The following is a 21,834-nucleotide window of genomic DNA, read 5'->3' on the forward strand; positions in this document are numbered from 1 at the left end:
GGACTACACATATTTCGTTTAAAGTCGCATGCCTTCGTCCCCCTCCATTTCATGCCAGCTATAGTTTTGGTCCACCCATGTTCATCCAGTGGGTAGGTGCCATATAGTGGTACCCACCGCAGCGTCACTGGCAATGGCCCGACATTCTCGAACGTTCCTTCGCTTGGAGACGTCTGCTGGGGCTCCGAGATCAGCCCCGTTTACGGAGTGCCCCCTAAAGCAAGGCAGGGGCTTTGTTTAACCCCTGCAAGTGGGAGCCCCATGGCAGGCTCGAGCTTACGTCAGACTCAGGGGCCCCGTTACAGAGCGAGCCGCAGACGCCGGGCCACCGACCTCTCCTCCTTCGGGCATCACCCCCCCCCCCCCCAAAAAAAAAAAAAAACACAGGCACCACACAGCGACTTTGAGAGCTGCTGCGCCGGGCAACATCGAACAATTTAAATGACTGCGTTAACCTTTCCAATTCCCTTGCGAACGAAAGTCCGTGCCGAGCAAACATTAGGACAATGTGCCAACGTCTGCACAATACATGTCATTTTTGTCTTCCTCAAGTGTACCACTACTCGAAAGAAATTGGATAGAAATACAATTCCCATTTCTCGGCTTCGCCGCCTTTCTAGAGGTTCCCAAATGTTGGTTAGCATTACCATAGTCAGTGTAACCTGAAAGAATTCTGCACCTTATGACCGATTGGGCTGCTAAGTTTGTTAAATACTTTAATTGGGGTGTAGGGATTCCCCGAAACAATTGTGTACTACACCGCAATTTAAACAAGTAAATTGGCAGATCGCTGCTATGCTCTATACAAAGTTTAGAAGAGTTCTTTAGTGAGTGACCACATGGTTTACCGGGTGCTTTTGTTATAAACTTCGAACTCACAAACTTAGGTCTCGAAAGACGGTTCTTTTGGTGACAGAAATGTAGATACTGTGACCTGGGCTAAAACCCAAACTTCCACAGTAGGTGCCGTGATCAGACAACTCCATGCCACCAGGGACATCACTACATCTTTACAGCGTCAGAGGAGTTGCTTCGCTTATAGTTAACCCCACACAAAAAGCGAAGTAGAAGAGGGTCTCTCCTCGCATATAATGACTATGGCGGGTCATCCGAGGGCTGGGCTGCTCTTTTCGTTTTCAGGACCAGGACTCTAAGAAGGTGTGGTTTGCCCACCTCTGAAGCAGCAGAGACCGCGCACCCATTCAACTAAAACCCTACATCATACCGATGAGGACAGGTGCGGGAGAGTCCGTCGCAGGAGCTGCGAGTCCCCGCTAATCTCCCCTCACCGGCAGGGGGCACACGTCCCTGTAGGACTGATGCTTACAATCAACTGCATTAATTCAGGTGTCCAGGCGTCTACGATCTGCTATGGCACTCCTGCGTTTCCACCAGCTGTCCGTCAGATTTCGGGGGGGGGGGTACATGTCCAAGTATTCTGAGATGGTCAACAGAAAATAAAGAAGATTACGCTTAATGTCTTTAAAACACGCATTATAGAAGGGAACTCTGAAAAGAAGAAAAAAAGCGCATTTCAGGCAGTACATTTTTTAAACTGCAGATGGGATTGCAGGGGTCTTAAGAGCCGGACACTACAACGGGACTACCCCGCCTGTGTGGAGTACCATGAGATCCAAAGATTGCAGAGACCTCACAGCGCCTACCTGGCGCGCCAGGCACTGTGGGATAGAACTCCTAGAACTCGCCTGCCGCACCTGAGACTTACTGGAGCCCTCCACTAACCCACCTGGCTCTACCACGCAATGCTAACTAAAAGATAAGCGAGTGCCAACTTGCACCGCGTATTTTACGCTCCTCTCACCCACAGCAGCAAATACCGCGCAAACGTCTGTCACCAGCGGGAAACCACTCACTCGTGACAGATCCCACTCCAAGCACCAGCAGCAGGACCCCGAGGAGCAGCAGCACCACCGTCGTCTTCATGTTGAGAGAGAGAAAATGAACTCCCGCCTCCCACGCCCCCTTTAAAGCCCCGCGAGGGGCGGCAGCTGAGGCTGATTAGCAGCCTGCCCCCTCCCGCCCAAGGAGCGCCACTGCTGCGGGGCCCGTCATGTGATGGAATTAGGCCGGGACGCTGCCGCCTCTCTGTACCCCCAGCGATCCCGCGCTCATGTGCCTCTGACTCACTGTCTGGAATCTGAAGAAACAGGCCTTTGGACGGGTGCAGGCCAGGGATGCTCTCACATGACTGGCTCTCTTCAGATTAAACTTCCACCGACACCTGCTTTCCCCAGTTCACCTCTCTGGAGCAACGTAAACAAAGTAGGGTCATAAATGCAAAAGGAGAAATCATTAGATGCACCGCTCTCCAATATTGTTTTTACAATCTTATTTAGGCTCGCTGTAGCATCCATGCGAGGGCGAGGCCAGGTTTCTAGTTCTGGGCTTCCAGTTGGTTGAAATGGGGCAGACGGGACTACAAGTCCCAGAGAGCTATGGTCTATAAAAGGAATAATACGGCACAATCAAAAACTAAGAATCCTTTCAGTGCAACGACGAATAATTAGAAAAAAAACCCTGTTCCTTTCCTGCCAAAAGAGGAGGCCCTCAACAACAAGGCTTGGGATTTGGGGTGTGGTGAGGGTGGGGGGGTGGGGGTGGGGGAATGAAAAAGAATTGGCTGAGCTGGTATTGCTTCTTGTCCTCGACGAGTATGCAGAAGTCTAAAAAAAACATGTCGGCAACTTAATTAATGTACCTAAAAGCACAAGAAGTGAAAAAGCTGCACTGAGCTAAACAGATACCCCTTACATCTCAACAAGTAAAGGTTGTTTGTTCTCAACCACTAGTGTAATTATGCACGAACTCAAACAAAACAAATGGAATTAGGCCCGAATTCACCCAAGCCTAGCTCAAACTCCAACCATAGGACGGACACTCCTAGCAAAGGAAGATCAATGTCCCATACGTGCCCTAAAAGAGGAACCAATGAGCGGCAAGCATTGGCAAAACCAATATGCCCGGAATTTGCACAAAGGGGATGACTTCTTTTCACGTTTTTTTATTGCACGCATATGCCACAAACATAAACAACTACGCACCCCAACACCATAATTGTTCAGCCACATGCTTGCAATAACACGTTAAGCTAAAAAACATTCAATTATATAATTGTGGAACAGTACAGGTCGTGCTCCACACAAAGTAGGTGTACATGATGCCGATATCCCAGAGCCCACCACACACACTGCCCTGGTTGAAATGCATATACCTATACACTGAAAACCGTCAGAAAAAAGACAATACCACACCAGTTAGTGTTGGCGAAAACTTTGTTGCAGGTTTATTATTTCATATGTGGCCAAGGCATCGAGTGGCTGCCAAAAGCGGCTGGCACCAGGTGGCCAGCTTCAGTTATATACATTCCTCTTAGTTGCAATGAACATCACAGCAAAATATCCATATTGGAACAGAGAAAAGGTAGCGTTGGCTTTGAATGATTGTAAAGTTACCATGAAGCTGTGATTCGTAATGTTTGCACTTTCCCTCTATTTTGCAGTCTTGCTATGGACACCACCATAGCAACCATACACGGTGCACACAGTGCAGCCTGCGATGGACAGGTACCTGTCCATGCAGGCTGTATTGTATGCAGTACTCCACAGAGCCAATCCTTATCCAAAATTGGATTGGATTACTTTAGTGTTAGTCTCAGTTGCCTTGGTTTATGGTTTTTATTGGTGGCTTTCCTCCCTTTCTGTGCCTGACCCGCCCAACGGGGGCCTTTTGATTTCTTCACCGGAGATGAACTCATTTGTCCATGCGCGGGCGCGTTGCCTCTCGGCTTAATATTTCTGCTTGTTTACATTCAAAGCCTCTTTAGATATTACTATTTTACAAGATCTTGTGAATGCTTACTGTCGGCAGGTCATCTTTACCTTTCTATTCCCTATTTACATTTTCAGCCAACGTTAAGTATTATGTCAGAGCAGTGCCACAAAAAGTGAAGAATGTAGTAAGTCTTCCTTAAAAAAATATAGCATCAGCCTGGCTTCTGGTACTGCGCCGCCTGCCAGAGTGTGAGATGGAAACATATGAAAAGAAAGCATTTGACTTCAATAACTGAAAATGCCTCATCATATGTAAAAACGACGTATTGCATACACTTGTTATACAAAAACAAACACGTGCGATCACATGCACTTTCGTCTTTCTCTCAAGTCATCCACCCACTATTTTAAAATCTATTATCGATTTAAAAATAAAACCATAGGCTTGTCAATGTTTGCGCATAAAGGTCTGATTGTAGCTCAGTAGGCGAATGCACCATCAGTGTTTGCGCATAATGCTCTGATTGTAGCTCAGTAGGCGAATGCACCTGCTGATGGAGTCTGCACGCTCCCTGCAGGGCGCACGCTCCAGTCTCCATCGGTGAAAATAAAACAAGCACTGCTAATTGGACCAAGGGCTGAAGAACTGCGACAGCAAGCATGTTATGAACACACTGTACCATGTGACTTCTTGCGGCAGGATAGAGTGGGCTCCCTGCATGTTTTTGTTTTTAGGTCGAAACCTACCAACCAGTGCAAATATCTGGTTTGCTAACGACATCTCGGGGACATTCGGAAACGTTCTCTGGAAATGCATTCCACCCACTGCTTTCCATTGGCTTTGTGACTGGTATGTCACATTTTTTGCTTTCGAATGGATGGCTTTATTTGTTTTTGGCTGTCCAGCTTGAGTTCATCCCTTCCCTTACCCAAATTCTATTTACTGTATACTTACACCCGTACTGAGGGCCTCATTTACGAGGTTTTGGGACAGGACAGCACTGCAAGGAATCTTGCTGCGATGCCCTGCGTAAAAAGTAAAAATACAAGAATGTGCTGTATCTATGAGATACGCAAAAAGAACAATTGATGGACAAAATGCAAAACAATGTCATACGTTCACCCCAGTACAGAGATCTGGGCCTAAATCCATCGTTTTTTTGCTCACCATGCAATTCCAGTTTGGGCAGGGTCGTGCTTGGGGTAGTGTTTTAGGGTTTAGGGTAGTGTAGTGTTGTGTAGTGTAGAGTAGTGTTTTAGGATAGTGTTGTAGAGTGTGTGTTATGTAGGGTAGTGTAGATGGATGTAGAAATTAGCATAGTGTTGGGGGTTATTTAAAAAAAAAATGCGTTGTAAATCTATGCGGGGAATTAGGATCCATTGTAAAGACATTTCATATGCATTTTAAAGCAAATGTGAACTAATGGTATTCGTTATAGATAATTGCCTTGTAACGGTACTTGCAAACTAAAAACTATGTTGTAAAAGTATGCATTGTTTTAGTTTGCGAAGTATCGTCATATATTCACGTCTGGGCATACCCATCACACTTAGGGTGAAAAGTGCTACGCAAACAAATGACCTGGCTTGGCAGTTCGGGCTGGGCTGTTCCCATGAGGCACAGGGTCAATACTGATTTGCATATGGCTGGGTCTAAACTGGGGTGGCATGGTGAGCAAAAAAATGATGGATTTAACCCAGATCTCTTGACTGGGGGTGAATGTATGATTTATTCAGCATTCTGTCCATCATTTGTTTGCGCAGCACATATCTATGAGATATGGTGCATTCCTGTCCTTTTCTCTTACCAGTGGCGCACAATGAGCTGCCATGGGCCAAGTCAGGCACCCTTGCCTGCGTTGCGAGGCTGATTGATTATGTGTGCAGGAAGGGACACCTTTCTGCACAAAATCAACCAATTGAGGTGATTTCATCTTTTCATGTGTGCTGCACAATGCAGCATATCTAAAAGCGGAAAAAACAAGGAGAAATGCAAACATTTCTCCTCATTGTGCCTCCCTAATCCCACCCCGGGGTGGTAGACTCTGACACATTCCCAGGTTTACAATTCCTCATAAATCTGGGAATGCTTCAGATTCCATGGGTGTTCTGCGTGAAAGATGCACATATTTACAAGGCCATGAAAAGCCACGTAAAGTAGCTTTTCGTGGCCTTGTAAATATGCTGCAGCACCTTGTGGAACCGGAGTGCCAAAAAAGTGTTGCTCCAGCGGCGCAAAAATGCCACAAGGGACCTCGTAAATGAGGTCCTATATTTCTGTACACAGGCCATTAAATCTTGTACTTATCTTGTCACATTTGCTGTGCATTTAAAGACCGAGGTCAGATGTCAGGCTCTGCCTTCCAGGGAGCTTGGTACGTACTTTTCTTTCTCTGACTTCAAAGAGAGAGTATTTATGTGATATTCCTGCTGAGTACCCATGTGAGACAGAAAGGCTGTAGGATGTTATTTTTTCTAGCTGGCTACTCAGGGTGTGCTGTACGATATTATTTTTATTTCTAGCACAAAACAAAATGTATATGTCTGTAAATGAACTGTGGAGCTATTTCAGAATATGGAAAGCACAAATGAAGCACAATTTTTGGTAATTCTGGAGTGTGGTGGGAAAAAAAATGTATACGACCAAAACAAATCATTACTCTAGATGACATTTTCACACATTATCATTTGTGCGCTGTATACATATATCAGTACAACTGTATGTCTGTGCAAATGTAATGGTCTTTTCAATTGAAGATGTCTTGACAGTATTGGCAGTGCGCTACCACACCATGCATACTCCAATTTATCCAACTCTACTCTACGCTACTCTGCACCAGTCCACACAATGCCACTCTACTCCGTCCTGCATCACTGCACTCTAAGCTGCACCACTCCACTCTATACCACTTCACCCAATGCCTCTCTACTCTATGCCAATGCACTCCACCCACACTACTCTACGATGAACTGCTGCACTCTTCTCCACTGCACTCTACACCAATCCACTCGAAGTCAATCTAATCCACTCTGCACTCTATGGCACTGCAGTCGATAAAACTCTACTGTATGCCACTGCACTCTATGCCACTTCGCTCCCCCTGAAACAATCTACTCTACGCCACTCTATTCCACTCTGCGGCATTCCACTCTATGCCACTGCATTCTGTGCCTTCCACTCTACACCACTCCACTCTATGCCACTGCACTCTAAACCACTCTACTCTATGCCACTGCACTCTATGCCACTTTACTCAAAACCAATACGCTCTTCACCACTGCAATCTATGCTAATCTACTCTGCACCACTGCACTCTACACTTCTATACTCTACATTGTGTATTTTTAAATTTAAAAAGAAAAAAAAGCTTGGCTCAGATGATGACGTTCAATAGATAACAGCGATGTAGCTGTTCTGCTACCTACAAAACCCTGACCCAGAATTGGGTCGTCCACGAATGATTTAGCACCAGGTGCCCCACAAATATGTGGTGCACTAAGGGCGATTGAGGCAGCCCCTTCCGTCTGCGCACTGGTCCCCAAGCGAGCAGCTCTACACACCGGCCCCAAGAGGTTGGCTATCCCAGGCTAACCAAGGCTCCATGGCACTGTGGTATTGTTATGGTTTAGGGGGATTCTGACTTAGAGGCGTTCAGTCATAATTCCACAGATGGTAGCTGCACCCCATTGGCTCCTCAGTCAAGCACATACACCAAATGTCTGACCCTGCGGTTCCTATCGTACTGAGCAGGATTACTATTGCAACAACACATCATCAGTAGGGTAAAACTAAACTGTCTCACAATGGTCTAAATCCAGCTCACGTTCCCTATTAGTGGATGAACAATCCAATGCTTGGTGAATTCTGCTTCACAATGATAGTAAGAGCTGAGATTGAAGGATCAAAAAGCGGACTCGCTATCAACGCTTGGCCGCCACAAGCCAGTTATCCCTGTGGTAATTTTTCTGACACCTCCTGCTTGAAACCCAAAAAGTCAGAAGGATCGTGAGGCCCGCTTACACAGGATGTATTCATACTGAAAATGGAGATCAAGACAGCTTTTGCCCTTGTGATCCGCGGGCGGTTTCTGTCCCCCCTGAGCTCGCCTTAGGTCACCTGCATTATTGTTTGACAGGTGTTCAACCCCAGTCAAACTCCCCACATACTCTGCAAGACTCTACTCAATGCAACTGCACTCTACGTCACTCTACTCTACACCATTGTACTCTACATCACTTTACCCTGCACCACTGTATGCCACTGCACACTACACCAATGCACTTTACGCACTCTACACAAGTGGTTCTTAACAATTTCACTTCTCTGGACACTCACCTAATCACTCCTGGAACCCGGGGACTCCCTCTGCATCATTATTGGAATCCGGTTACCTCCACCAAATTATTACTGGCAGCCGGGGACACCGGTCTATGCATTTTCGATCATTTGAACTGCAAAACAATACACAAAAACATACAGAAACAAGCGTTCATCAAGCAAAGACTCAAATTATGAAATATTTAATTTAATTGACAAACAAATAAAAAAGAAATAATCAAATTTTTAATTTTAATTATAGTTTTTTTTTTGTGAATTCAATTAAGGCCATTCATCATCTATATTATATCTTGTTTGATGCACCTGCACTGCTCCCACAAATCAATGTAAGGATACTAACTTAATTTTGAGCCTCCAGTTTTTACATTTTGCTTCTTTATTTATAAAGTCTTTATTACTCTGTTAATATTATTTAATTTACTAAGCAGATGCGGACCCCGTGTAGGCTTCGCGGACCTCCACGGGATCCTGGACCATAGAACCACTGCTCTACACCAGTGCACTGTCTGTCACTCCACACTGCAACTCTAAACTCTCCGCCACCCTACTCTACGTCACTCAATACCAAAGCACTTTATGCCAATGCACTCTATGCCAATGCACTTTACGCCATTATACTCTATGCCACTACACTCTACATCATCACTGCACTTCACACCAATCCACTCAATGTCGCTCTAATCAATTGTGCACCACTGCACTTTGACACTGCACTCTATGCCTCGCTACACTATTCTGTACCACTCTACTCCACTCTACTATGCTCCACTGCACTCTTCGGCACTGTACCACTGTACTCTTCATCACTCTACTCTACCTCAATCGACTTTTCTCCACTGCACTCTAAATTACTGCCCTCTAGTCACGGCACTCCATGACACTCTACTCTGCAAGACTGCACTCTCCACCATTGAACTCAATGCCACTGTACTCTAAATCACTCTGCTCTAGGCCACTGCAATCTACTTTGCACCATTCAACTCTACATCACTGTACTGCACTCTATGCCACTCCGCGCTACTCTGCATCACTCCACTTCATGCTACTCTAATCTATTCTGCACCATTACACTCCATGCAACTGCACTCTACACCACTCTAATCTGTGTCACTGCACTCTACAGCACGCTACACCTCTGCACTCTACCCTGCATACCACTTCACTCTACTCTGAAACAATCTGCTCTATGCCACAATACTCTTCACCACTGCACTCTACGCCACTCTATCCTACGCCATTGCACTCTACGCCACTGCAATCTACTGTGCACCACTCTACTCTATGTCACTGCACTTTACGCCAATGGACTCTACACCACTTTACTCAAAGCCAATGCATTCTATGCTAATCTACTCTGCACCACTGTACTTTATGCCACTTCACTATAGTCTAATCTTTGAGACTACACTCCAAGATACTATACTCCATGACGCTCTACATCTATTAAACTCTACTCCACTCTACTCTACTTCATGACACTCTGTGACACTACTCTACTCTACGACGCTCTATGCAACTTCCTCTGCACCACTCCATGCCACTATACTCCACTATATTGAGTGACACACTTTTCCACTCTACTCCATCCCACTGCTACATGCGACAACACTCCACTCTATGCCACTCCACTCTACTCTGCACCACTCTATGCCACTATATGACACCCCATGACTCTCTACGCCACTCCATAACACTCTACTCAACTTCACTTTACAGCACTCCACTCTCATTTACCCCACTAACATTTAGCCATGCTGAACAGCAGGCTCGCTGGTGTACAACATGGCTAAATCATATTGGCAAAGCCAATAGCTCTTGCATAGGCAAGACCTATTGTCTTTGCCAGTTCTTGTTTACCTCTGAAGCCGCTTCGAGCCACATCTATGGAACAACGGCTGATGGCCGCATGGGAATAAGTACAATGATGGGGTCCTGCTCTACCATTGATGCCATAGCCGCCCCTGTGTACATGTACCTCAAAGTGTTTCCATTACAGCCTCAGTTTGCATCTGAGCTCACTACCACTTCTTGCTAAAGTTAAAATCCACCCTCCTATTACTGAATCCAGCGTGCACTGCACACACTTGCTTCAGTGGCAAAAAACACACACAACAAAAAAAGCCCATTGCACAGTTTTTAGTTACATGTGTTCTAGGGGATGCTGCACAATGGGAAATATGGCATAGAATTATTAAATGCTCTTTTTCTGTGCTCACATAGGAAGATTTGGAGCAAATCAATGTTTCCACTTTTAAAAGCTGAAGATTGGACTGTGTTCAAGACAAAACTAGAACAGTGTGGAATTAGTTTTCTTTCATATTTCTTTTATTAATATAGAATCTTTTTGCTAAAATCTTTATAATAACAAGACTTAGCATAAAACGGTGCTATATATGTTGAGCAAAGCTTTCACAATCCACTTTCCTAATATTTTTCCTTGAAGCAAAACTTTTCTGTCTTACAACTGTGTCAAAATTAAGGATCTAAAACAATAGAGCATGGGTGACGGCTTATTTTTGTCCAGCTGCAAAGTTACTTTAATATCGTGGTCTATCATTGTCAAATCAGAGTCTGCAAAACCCAGACTGGTTTTGCTTCCTTGTAAGTGTTGGTCCACCTGCTGCCGTTCATTTGTGACTTAACAATATCTTGTCCCGATTTACAAAGATTTTACACAATGTAGCAAAAAAGTTGCCTCACAGCATTGCGTGAAAAGGAGAGAATTAGACAGTGTTGTATCTACTCTCTCTCTCCATAGTGCTGTTACACAATTAGGTTGTCTAGCACCACACACACTCTTGCACCTTTGCGTGATGTTAGTGTAGGTTTTATACTGGAAGCGTATCTTAGTATACTTTCTCCCACTGTCCCTGTGGCAGCTCATGACCTCAGCAAAGCTTGCCATGAAAGGCGAACCTGGTGAACTTGCCTGCAAGGCCACCAAGAACAAACCTTTCTCAATCATATACATAATAAACTCAACTATATCCTCCCTCTGCTGCTCATTGCCATTTCCATCCGAGGACCTCCTCCTGGCTCCTGATGTTAGAAACTCTGCCCAGGCTCTGCAATGTGCCTATCTGGTTGACTGTGCCAATGAATCTTCAGTCAACTCAATCACTTGGTGGCATATAGTATCCACAGGTCCCTGGCATTAACTTCTTGAGCTGATATACTCACGGTGCCACTCCAAGAAATCTTCCCCACGGTGAACGAAACAATGCGCCCACAATATTATTGTTCTCTCCTGGGAAATGTTTAGCTATAGATACGTTGTTCTAACGCAAACAAGCCAGAACCAAATTTCTCAATAACTGAAACACCGTGACGTTGAATGCAGATTGCCAGTTTACAATAATTATCATTGCCATGTTATCCACATTGAACAACTCTTGCTTATTTTGGAAGAACTTACCCCACACCACTAGTGCCCATACTAATGGGAAAAATTCTAAACAGGCAATATTTGCCCTTAGCATCTCCAGCCTTCTGACCATCGCTCTGTGCCCCACTTTTCTTGCTGAAAAGGGCAAAAGCTACATCTGAGAATATCCTGATAGAGGATTCAGCTTCCTCCTGCACCCACCACAATAATATTGTGTCGACTTTAGTCAAAAATGTTTTCCACATGCTCAAGTCTACTCTTACTCTGCTGACATTCGGACTCTATAATGCAGCAGATTGTAATCCGACAAAGCCAAACCCAGTCTCTGGCAGGAAGTCCTTCCACTTTGGACTGCAGTGCATGTGAAATTCAAATGTTCTAAGAGGACCTGATTTTCTGAAGTAATAAATTTTTCTTCAGCAGCATTGTGTCCAACAAGCCTCACCTCTTTGCCTTCTTATCTTCAGGCAACCTAACCTCCATATCTATCAAATCAATCTCAATAACCAAAAAAGTCAACACTACCCCTGGACTCATCATTTTCTAAACAGCTAAAGGCTAGTGGAGGCTGGTAGGGAACGGGGGTGGTGATGCGGGTAAAAAAATATATCCCACTTACCTCTGCACAGCCGTTCTCTCTCCTCCATTGTCTCTTCCCGGAAGCAGAGAAGCATACAGGCTCCCCTAACCCAATCACAACGCTGCTGTCACTAGCATGACAGCAGCCTCCCAATTGGTCTGAGTGGCCTGGTTCAGCACTCACAGGGAGTAAGAGCCTGTGCATATTCTCCACCCAGGCAGTGCAGTACAGCCAGGTGGAGAACATGCTAAGTGCCTATGACTGTTTGGCCGACCCAAGACGGCTCGCCAAACCGTCATGCGCACTTAAATGCACAAATTACTCCTCCCCCTGCTGGCTGTAACCACAGCCAAGCCCTGCCCTGCCCTGCCCCACCCCAAAACTGGTTTCAGCACAGAAAAATAAAACGATAATAACATTTTGTTATAATTTTAGTTTTCCTTTTTTGCGCTGCTGAAAAGCAGTGGGGCGACGCTGCTCGACCTTACTGGATGCTAAAGGCACCCCTATGAATCAATACTTGAAAACTGTCCAGAATCTCCAGGTAATCGCTTGAATGAAGCAGACAAATAGTAAGTGTCTGATTGAAACCCGAAATTAAAAGTGAACAACCACTGCAGAAAACTGCTAAACTTCTCAGGAAGGATATACGGTCAGAACAGCCCATTGGTCTAGCCTTATTCAAAAATAAATTGGCTCTATATTGCAGGGCCAACAGTCTCAAGTCATCTGGGTAAACCAGCAGGAGGCAAAAAATATACTTGATATTACTCTTTGCCATCAAACCTCCTCTCCTCTTCCCCAAATCAATGGTGTCCTCCTCTGATGCATCCTACCCTGAACTCAGCTCATACTCTATGAAGTCATTAGCAAACGTCCCTTCTGGCAAGACAGGTTTTCCATCAACCTGTATTCACTTTTCTCATTCTTTGGCACCACTCTTTTTTTTTTTAACGTTATTTATTATTTTTCAAAAAATGCATAACACAGAGATATACCGAGTCGTGGAAACAATATTCATAAACACATGAATCTAAATCAAGCAACAATAACATTTGTCTTAAAGAAAAAAGTGAAAAAACAAGAAAAGAAACCTCTGCACCCGGCCGCACAGGGGCGGCCGGGTGCAGAGGTAGTTGGGCCCAATGTTATCCAATGAGGGGCAGGGGACCTCCGGTTGGTGGCTGCTGGCTAGCAGGCCACGCGGCTGTGGGAGCTGGGCTCCTGGTCACTTGCTCAGGGCAATTGGGAAGTAGCATAGGGCACAGGTTGCGCTGCCAGGGGCACTCGGGCGGCTGGATGCAGGGTGCCTTTAAGCCGTCGGGTGCTCAATGTTATTCAATGGGAAAGGTAAAAAGGGAACAAAGGCTGCAGACTCGGGGACGGTGATTCTTCAGGTGCGACCACCACTTCGAGAGGTAAGTTGGGATCCTGGAGAAGAGGTAGGTATCCCAAAGGGAGGCACAGGGGGTCACAGGGCGCCAGGTGCAGGGTGTCTTTGGGTGTCGGGAAAACGTACCCTCGGCTGGTCGTGGTTGGAGGGGTCCCTGGTTCTGAGGCTGCAGGCGTTGTCTGGTTCATCGAGGAGGTTTTTTGGGCACTGGACTTCGGGTCCCAGTCACCGGGGGGACGGCCTTGTGGTCTTGGATCACTCGGGCACGGGCCGGGCTCGGCGGGTGCAGAGTGGGCAGGTATTGAGCTTCCTGGCTGGCACCAGGGGTTGGTTGTTGAACCAGAGCCTCTGCTTATGGGAGTCCCAGTCTTTAAGAGGGTCAAGGCAGGCAAGCCCTCTGGGTGTCCCAAGGTTGCTGTCCACAGGAGTCGCCAGGATTGAGCAGGAGCAGGTTCCAGGATCGACAGGCCGGTAGGGCTGGGGCCAAGTCAGTGGGGGGGGGGGGGGCAGGAGCCTAGCTGTGATTGGGCAGGGCTCCCCATTTTCAAGATGGCCGGAGCCCGGGGTCGTGCTTCACCTTGCCTCTCCCACCTGAGGGGTGGGGTTGGCACAGGCTGGCACCCCCCCCTTCCTGACGTAGGGTTTCCCACCAGTCTTTCCGCCAGAGTGGGGGTTAGAACCGGTGGGGGCCAGTTGCTGACTACAGCAAATGGTCTGGAGAAGCTCACAGAGGCGGCCTGCCTTTGAAGCTTCCCCCTGCCCATCCTGGGGGAGGAGACCTAGCACGTCGCCCAGGATGTGCATTGTTGCAGGCCCAGGAGAGCGGGCGGCTCTCCACCTAGGGGTCCAGCAACATGTCTGCTGTGTGGCGGCCTCTGCAGCCACTCAGCCCAGATGTGGATTGTAGGTTAGGTTTTCAGGAGGCATCTCTAAGATGTCCTCTGGTGCATTTTGCATTAAATCCCACACTGGCATCAGTGCGGGTTTAATGTGCTGAGAAGTTTGGTACCAAACTTGTCAGTCTTCAGTGTAGCCATTATGGTGCTGTGGAGTTCGTAATGACAACCTCCCAGCAACATATACTCTTAATGGCATCACTGCACTTACAGTGCCCAGGAATGGCCCTGGGTACTGTAGGGGCACAGCGCTCATGCACCTTTTTCCACACCTCTGGCTTAGGGCACACAGCTAGAGGGGTGACTGAAGTATGCCAGGGCAGTGGGTTCTGTGGGCCTGGCACACAGGGATGTGTGACTAGAGGTTCTCTAGAATCATCCCTTTGTGGGCACACATTTTGTTGTCTTCCCTTGAAAAAGACTTCCACTCAATTAATTGAATTGTTTACGTGTTTTTTTATTTCATTAACACTTTGACTTGTTGATTTCAAGCATAGTTTGTTGGCCTTTTACATTTTTCAAACATTTTGTCCTTCAGGCAATGTCATTATAATGTTTCCACTGCATTTCGGGCATTTAGGTCATGCCCTTCATCAGGGAATCGACACTGCAAAACGTAATAGGGTACCATTACTGTGGAGTGAAACAATTTATAACATAAATAATATCATTACAGCGTACCATCTTGCAAAATAAACATTACAATATGAGCAAAACTGTAAACAGAAATATAGGGTTCTGGAAATGTTCTGCTAAGGAGTGTGATGATGGTGTATACACGGGGTAATCAAGGTAATGAGAACGGAGCGTCACTTACATGCCTTTCTCTGTGTTGTTGCTACGATCTGTAAAGAGGAAACGGTGGGGTTCAGTTAAGATATGGTTGTTAGAAGCTAGAGCTCTAGCTTCTAACAACCATATCTTAACTGAACCCTATATTTCCAGAACCCTATATTTCCAGAACCCTATATTTCTGTTTACAGTTTTGCTCATTCCCTGATGAAGGGCATGACCTAAATGCCCGAAATGCATTGGAAACATTATAATGACATTGCCTGAAGGACAAATAAAAAAACACGTAAACAATTCAATTAATTGAGTGGAAGTCTTTTTCAAGGGGAGACAACAAAATGTGTGCCCACAAAGGGATGATTCTAGAGAACCTCTAGTCTCACTTCTCAACTTATGCTTAAGACGCCGTTGGACCCTCGACGCCACCTTTCGGTGCACCAGTAAACTCAACAAAACCAAACACATCCGCATTATAACTAATCCGCTGTGCATCTATCCAATTTCAATTACACAGGGATGTGTGCCATGTCGACTCTTGGCTTAGTTCTGCACTTAGAGACTCAGCCTGCAAAGGCAGTGAGAGGCACCCCCCCCCCCGCGCCTAGGGGAGGGGGGCCTTTAGTGGGATCCCGGGCCTGGAGAGATGGTTTCGTTTCCCCAGGTTTTGTCATGGAGAGGGTCGTGGGTAATGTGAGATGCCAGGGAAGGGCGTCTGCGATCCCTCCCCCCAAGCTGATAAAAATGCGGCGCCCCAGGGAGTAGCCCTCTTTGTCACTCGCCTCTGGGGATCGCCGGCGAAGGCGCAGCCGGAATAACAGTTGCAGGGGATGGAAAGGCCCGGCGGTGCTGGCGGCGATCTGCTAGGTGAGAGGCCTTATAGCGTAGCGTGGAAGAGGTGTGGTGCAGCAGCCAGGGCGTCTGACTCCGCATCGATCACGGTTCGATCCCTGGCACAAGCTCAATGATAGCTCGCTTAATTTTCCCTATTGCCCCCAGCCTTGATTCCCTCGATCAATTATTCGCGGTTTAAAAATACTGGTTTTGCATGGCTCTGAAGTCAATATACAGAGAGGGGTTAACTCAAAGGAACATTTATTCATAAGGGGGCAGTATAACGGGATCCTGTGAAGCGAGCGGGACAGCCTCGGGTCACTCGGGCTGGTAAAATCAATTTTAACAAGCATTGGCATAGCCAATAGGTCTCGCTTGTGGGACCTTATAAGTATTTACTTTTGCAGCACAATATCCGATTATGCAACTCGGATATTGTGCTGCAAAACTAAATACTTATTGGCTATGCCAATGCTTGTTATATAGTGCGGACAACAGTAGTGATACATGAAGCAAAAATTACAAGTGAGCATGTTACAAAAGCAAAGGAGGAAACAAGCTTCTCGGCATTGCTGGTTGGGGGAGTGTGGGGGTGGGCGGGGGAGCAGCAGGCAGATGCGAGTGGAGCGCGCGCTGGAGAGGGAGGGGGTGGGAGGACTAGGCAGCGGGAGAGAGGGAGAAAGGAGCGCGAGGGAGGCGTTTTTAGATACATGAAGCCAAAATTACAAGTGAGCATGTTACAAAAGCAAACGTTACGTTACATGAGACAATAGTGACAGTTGTGCAAGTATCAAGAGCAACAAAATACAAGAGGTAGCAAACGATATGTTCTTAGAGGAAACAAGCTTCTCGGCATTGCTGGTTGGGGGAGTGGGGGGTGTGGGCGGGGGAGCAGCAGGCAGATGCGAGTGGAGCGCGCGCTGGAGAGGGAGGGGGTGGGAGGACTAGGCAGCGGGAGAGAGGGAGAAAGGAGCGCGAGGGAGGTGTTTTTTTTAGATACATGAAGCCAAATTTACAAGTGAGCATGTTACAAAAGCAAACGTTACGTTACATGAGACAATAGTGACAGTTGTGCAAGTATCAAGAGCAACAAAATACAAGAGGTAGCAAACAATATGTTCTTAGAGGAAACAAGCTTCTCGGCATTGCTGGTTGGGGGTGTGGGGGGGTGGGCGGGGGAGCAGCAGGCAGATGCGAGTGGAGCGCGCGCTGGAGAGGGAGGGGGTGGGAGGACTAGGCAGCGGGAGAGAGGGAGAAAGGAGCGCGAGGGAGGCGTTTTTAGATACATGAAGCCAAAATTACAAGTGAGCATGTTACAAAAGCAAACGTTACGTTACATGAGACAATAGTGACAGTTGTGCAAGTATCAAGAGCAACAAAATACAAGAGGTAGCAAACGATATGCAATAGCATATCTGAGGGAACACGGCCTGGGGGAAGCTGGCTGGGGAGGGGGAGGAGAAATGAAAGGAAGGCTGTGTTTGCGGGGAGAGAGAGGGGAGGTGCTGGTGTGGGAGGGGGGAGGTGCTGGTGTGGGAGGAGTGCTGCTACGGCAAGGCTGTGTTTGCGGGGAGAGAGGGGAGGTGCTGGTGTGGGAGGGGGGAGTTGCTGGTGTGGGAGGAGTGCTGCTGGGGAGGAGAAGCCCTGGCCGTGAATGCTCGTGCATGTTCACGTGAACTGCAAGAAAACGCCGGGCTGAAACCCCTTAGTTTGAAGAGGATTTTGCCGACATGAATTCGATCCTATCCATTCCTGCGGAATGGGACAGGCTCGACCTAAAAATGGCTAGGGGGGCGCGTGATGTTTTCACTGGCGCAGTTGCTGAGAGCGTCAAGGAAGGAGAGACAATGCATATATCTGTAGTATCATTATGTTGTGTGTTATGGAAAAACAGCATTGCCGAGAATAATTTATGCTTTATTGCATTGCATATTGGGACCACCTCTGAGACGGCGATAGCGCAAGTCGAGAAGTTAACCGACGGATCTGGAGGATGTCGTCAGTCAAGAAGCGCGAGGCAAGCGAGGTGAAGAGCGTCATGGTGGCCGGTTCCCTCTTTGTTCTCTCCCTGGATGCCGGGACGTCGGACCAGCTGCAAGCTGTCTTCGGCCACACAGGCACCGTTCTTTTATATATCTCGATGACATTTGAAAATCAAGTAGAAAGCACTCATTCTTTCACTTATCTTATTGAATTTATATAATCCTTCTGCCTACACCTTGAATATTGAGTTATATAACTGTAGAACAAACAAAGGTGGCCTTATGATTAGAAAAATCATGACGGATAATTAAGTAAACAATCTTGTAGATGAAAACGCTAGACTTGCCAGCAGGCAAAAAAGAAACTAACACAAATAAATAAATAAATAAATAAATAAAACCGGAGTGCAGCGCATTCCCAACCTTGGGAGGAAATGGGGTAACAGACATTCTGGAAAGGTGCTGGAGGCGCAGGGACTGGTAACCATAAAACTGAGAGGCAGAAAAACGAGCTGGAGATGAGCACTTAAGCACATTCTGAGGTGGCAAAGAAATAAAACAAGAGCAGGAATGGTAGGAGGATGGCCAGTGGCAGGAAGTTTACAGAGGAGGGGAAGCATGCTTGAGGAGCACTGGCAAATTCAGTAGGTCTGGCATTCTTTTTAACTACCCATTAATGCATTTTAAAAACGCCCTTCATAGTGAAAACAAATAAAAAATAAAACTATTATTTTATGTTTGCAATGCATGTGAATCAAAGGGAGGTGTTGTTTGTTGTAGAACGTGGGCTGGCTCAGTGTCGGGTGAAGGCCTCCTCAGTCACTGTCACTATGAAAATGAAATTCTGCCTGGGTGTGTGAACCCTCTACATACTTTGTAGGGGGGGGGGATTCATGTTTCAGTTCAGCTCTTGTGTGTACTGTTTTCCACATTTAGTAGTGAGATGACAGCTAATGTTATGCATTTACAAGTAAACGTGTCTCATTCCTAAGCATCTTTAAGTGGTGTCTATCTAATGCATTTACTAAGATATGTACTGTCTATGCCATGCATTCAATAATCAGCACACTGTCAATGGCAAAACTTAAGCACTGAGAAATGAGTACAATTTAGACATTTCTAAGCTGGTGGACTTTATATTTTGTCCACATTCAGCTCGGCCATGAGCCTTTTCAATCATGTTGGCATAGAGTAAAGTAGGAGAGCATGCCAAGGGTGCACTCATAGGTTATATAAAAAAAAAAAATGTTCAACCATTCAAAGCATGTGTGCAGGAGAAAGTACATTACAACACTTGCATGAGGTCTCATGTGCTATAAATGTAAACTGGAGGAGTTGCTGCGGTGTTCTTTCCGAGTGACACAGCGGCGGATGCGTTATGACCTGTGATTAGTAGGAGGGAGAATTGCGCTATGGTCAGGTTATTTCTCCCCGATGAGTACTTGCTCAAAGCTCTCCTGTATGGCCACCTTATGTTTGGAAACAATAAATGACCGGATCTAGTTGGCGGCGTGATAGAGCAGACCGCATAAGACAATCAACCGGAACTCAGGCATATCAGTGATGAGGGGTCTGGACGCAATAATAGGAATAATTTGGGTGACCTGGCCATAGGCGCTAATTCGCATTTACTTTAAGATTCGGTTTGTAAGCGATGGCCTATTGGGACAGGCGATAGTATGCAATTGTTTGGTTGGACAAGTCTCCTTTCATTTTTAGTCGCAGCCTGGCCTGGGCCTTGTCAGTGCCTTCAACATCCTTTATGGGTGAGCAGACCCTTCATAGGCAGCATCGGCAGCCCTATCTGGTGACCTCGTGGAGCTGACCAGTTCGGGAAGGTTTCGGCGTAGCTGCCTAAAGTTTTGAAACAACAAATGAAGTCTGGAAAGGGATCGCCTTGGGCCGTATCGTAGTTGGCGGCGTGAGATAGCGGGCCGCATAAGACAATTGACCCAAACACAGGTATACTCGGTGATGAGGGGTCGGACGCAACAAGGAGGAATAATTTGGGTGACCTGGCCATAGGCACAAACCCTCATTTAATTTACGATGGTATTACTAGTGATGTCCTATGGGGACAGGCGGTAATATGCAATTTTTGGGTTTGGCCAGGTCTCTTTTTATTTTAGTCACAGCATGGACTGGGCCTTGTCAGTGCCTTCAATATCCAATTCGGTAAACATGGCCGTCATAGACGACATCTGCAGCCCTATCTGTTGAACTCAATGAGTTGGCCATTTTGAGAGGGTATAGGTGAGGGGCAGGGGGAATGGGCTGCTAAGGGGCTAGTAACACTGTGCAAGGTAAACATAGCACGTTGCATGTTTTTATATACGGCAAGGCTTGTAGGTTGATAGACGGAATATAGCTTGTGGCCCTGTAATATCAGAGGCAGGTTTAGGGAGTCAAGGAAGGGTCACTCGAAAAGACAAGAGGTTTTTATGATTTGGAGACTACGAACACAGAGTATGAACCAATTGGCAAAATTGAAACTTTGTATGCTAACCATTTATATTCTCGTTGTTTTCACATGTTTCTCGGAGTTGCATCAAGTGATGAGGTGGATAGGCATGAAGGCCGGGTCCCAGATATGCAACCATCAGCTACATGTGCAGCGGCCAAGAAGGTGGGGATTAAGCCAGCCATCAGCAATGCCGGCAGCCAGGCACGGAGATGCCACGGATATCTAAGATGTCGCCGGTAAGGCGGAGAGGGATTGCAGTGCACGTGTAGCTGCTACTAGGTTTGTTCAAGAATTGGGGTGCGCAGGTATGTGCGTGGTAAGTAAACCAGAGTCTTGAGGGCGAAAGGTTTAATCGGGCCCCAAGCAAAGTGCCATTGAGAGCGAGATGGTATTCCCCTGAACGTTAATGGACATGGGGGGCGAGGTAAGGGTGTGGCAGGTTTGGCCGCTGTGCCAAAAGAATAAAGAGTGAGGTGACAGGGGTACACCTTCACTAAGATCGACCCCGTAAAGCTTTTGGCTGTCAAGGTGGTGCTACTGCGGACGGGTGTCGCTTGATGCACCAGGCCAGCTGGTAATAGGCGAGGCCATAAGCAGTGCCAGTGCATGACGGAGACACAAGTTTAAGCAGCTTGGGAGATTGAATAGACTTCATGGGGGATACAGCATCGAGGGGTAGGCCCAAAGCACCGTTGTAGGGACTGGGGTGTTTAACCCTTTCATAGTCGAACCAGTAATTCTCAAGAATTATTATCACCTGAAACGCATAATGGCATGGGGAGCAGCCTGGCGGCTCTCCGCAGCCCGCTGGGTTGGGAGCGTTGGGGGGGCAACAAAATTCTTGAAGTTGGTGCAATGAAGTAGTACCCCTTGCACGGGGTGCCTCTCTCCCCTCAGAGCGAGGTCGCTGCAGGGCAGCTGCTCTGGTTTTGGCTTTACGCATCAATCACTGGCGTACAATTCACGTTAGGCAGTGTGAGAACTCGGTCACAGTAAGGGATTGGCATGTTGCATCATGAGGACCCCGCTCTGGTCTTAGAGTCTACATCTTGCGGACATCTGGGTACGAAGTTAGAGGCGCCTTGAGTTGGAGCGGGGAGGTGGAGGGTTCCTCACCTCTTTATTGAGCACTAAGTAGGCTGGCCCACAATACGCCTATTAAAGAAAAGACGGTACTAACTGAGTGACACTAGGGGTAGCAGTAGAATCCGGCTTCCTTCTTGCAGCGCTCCGCAGGGGTCAACATCATTGGTATGCCCTGAGGGGAACCACCAGGGATATAGGGGTGGGACAAATGGCTCTGGGGGAGAGGACGGGTGCTGCTGAGGCGCTAAAGAAAGGTAGTGAGTAAACCCTGATGAGTACGAGTTATCAACTGGAT

General features: G+C 46.9%; 1 protein-coding gene across 1 annotated transcript in view; it reads right to left on the reverse strand.

Annotated features, from left to right (window-relative positions):
- GPNMB (glycoprotein nmb) overlaps window positions 1–2,056 on the reverse strand; it is a 43,218-nt gene extending 41,162 nt beyond the window's left edge. The window contains exon 1 of the mRNA XM_078663558.1: window positions 1,875–2,056. Within this exon, the coding sequence (XP_078519684.1) occupies window positions 1,875–1,944 (70 nt within the window). The 5' untranslated portion in view covers window positions 1,945–2,056. The remainder of the gene's footprint in view (window positions 1–1,874) is intronic.
- Between the last annotated feature and the right edge of the window lie 19,778 nt (window positions 2,057–21,834).

This window comes from Lissotriton helveticus, chromosome 10, assembly GCF_964261635.1.
Source record: "Lissotriton helveticus chromosome 10, aLisHel1.1, whole genome shotgun sequence".
Taxonomy (NCBI): domain Eukaryota; kingdom Metazoa; phylum Chordata; class Amphibia; order Caudata; family Salamandridae; genus Lissotriton; species Lissotriton helveticus.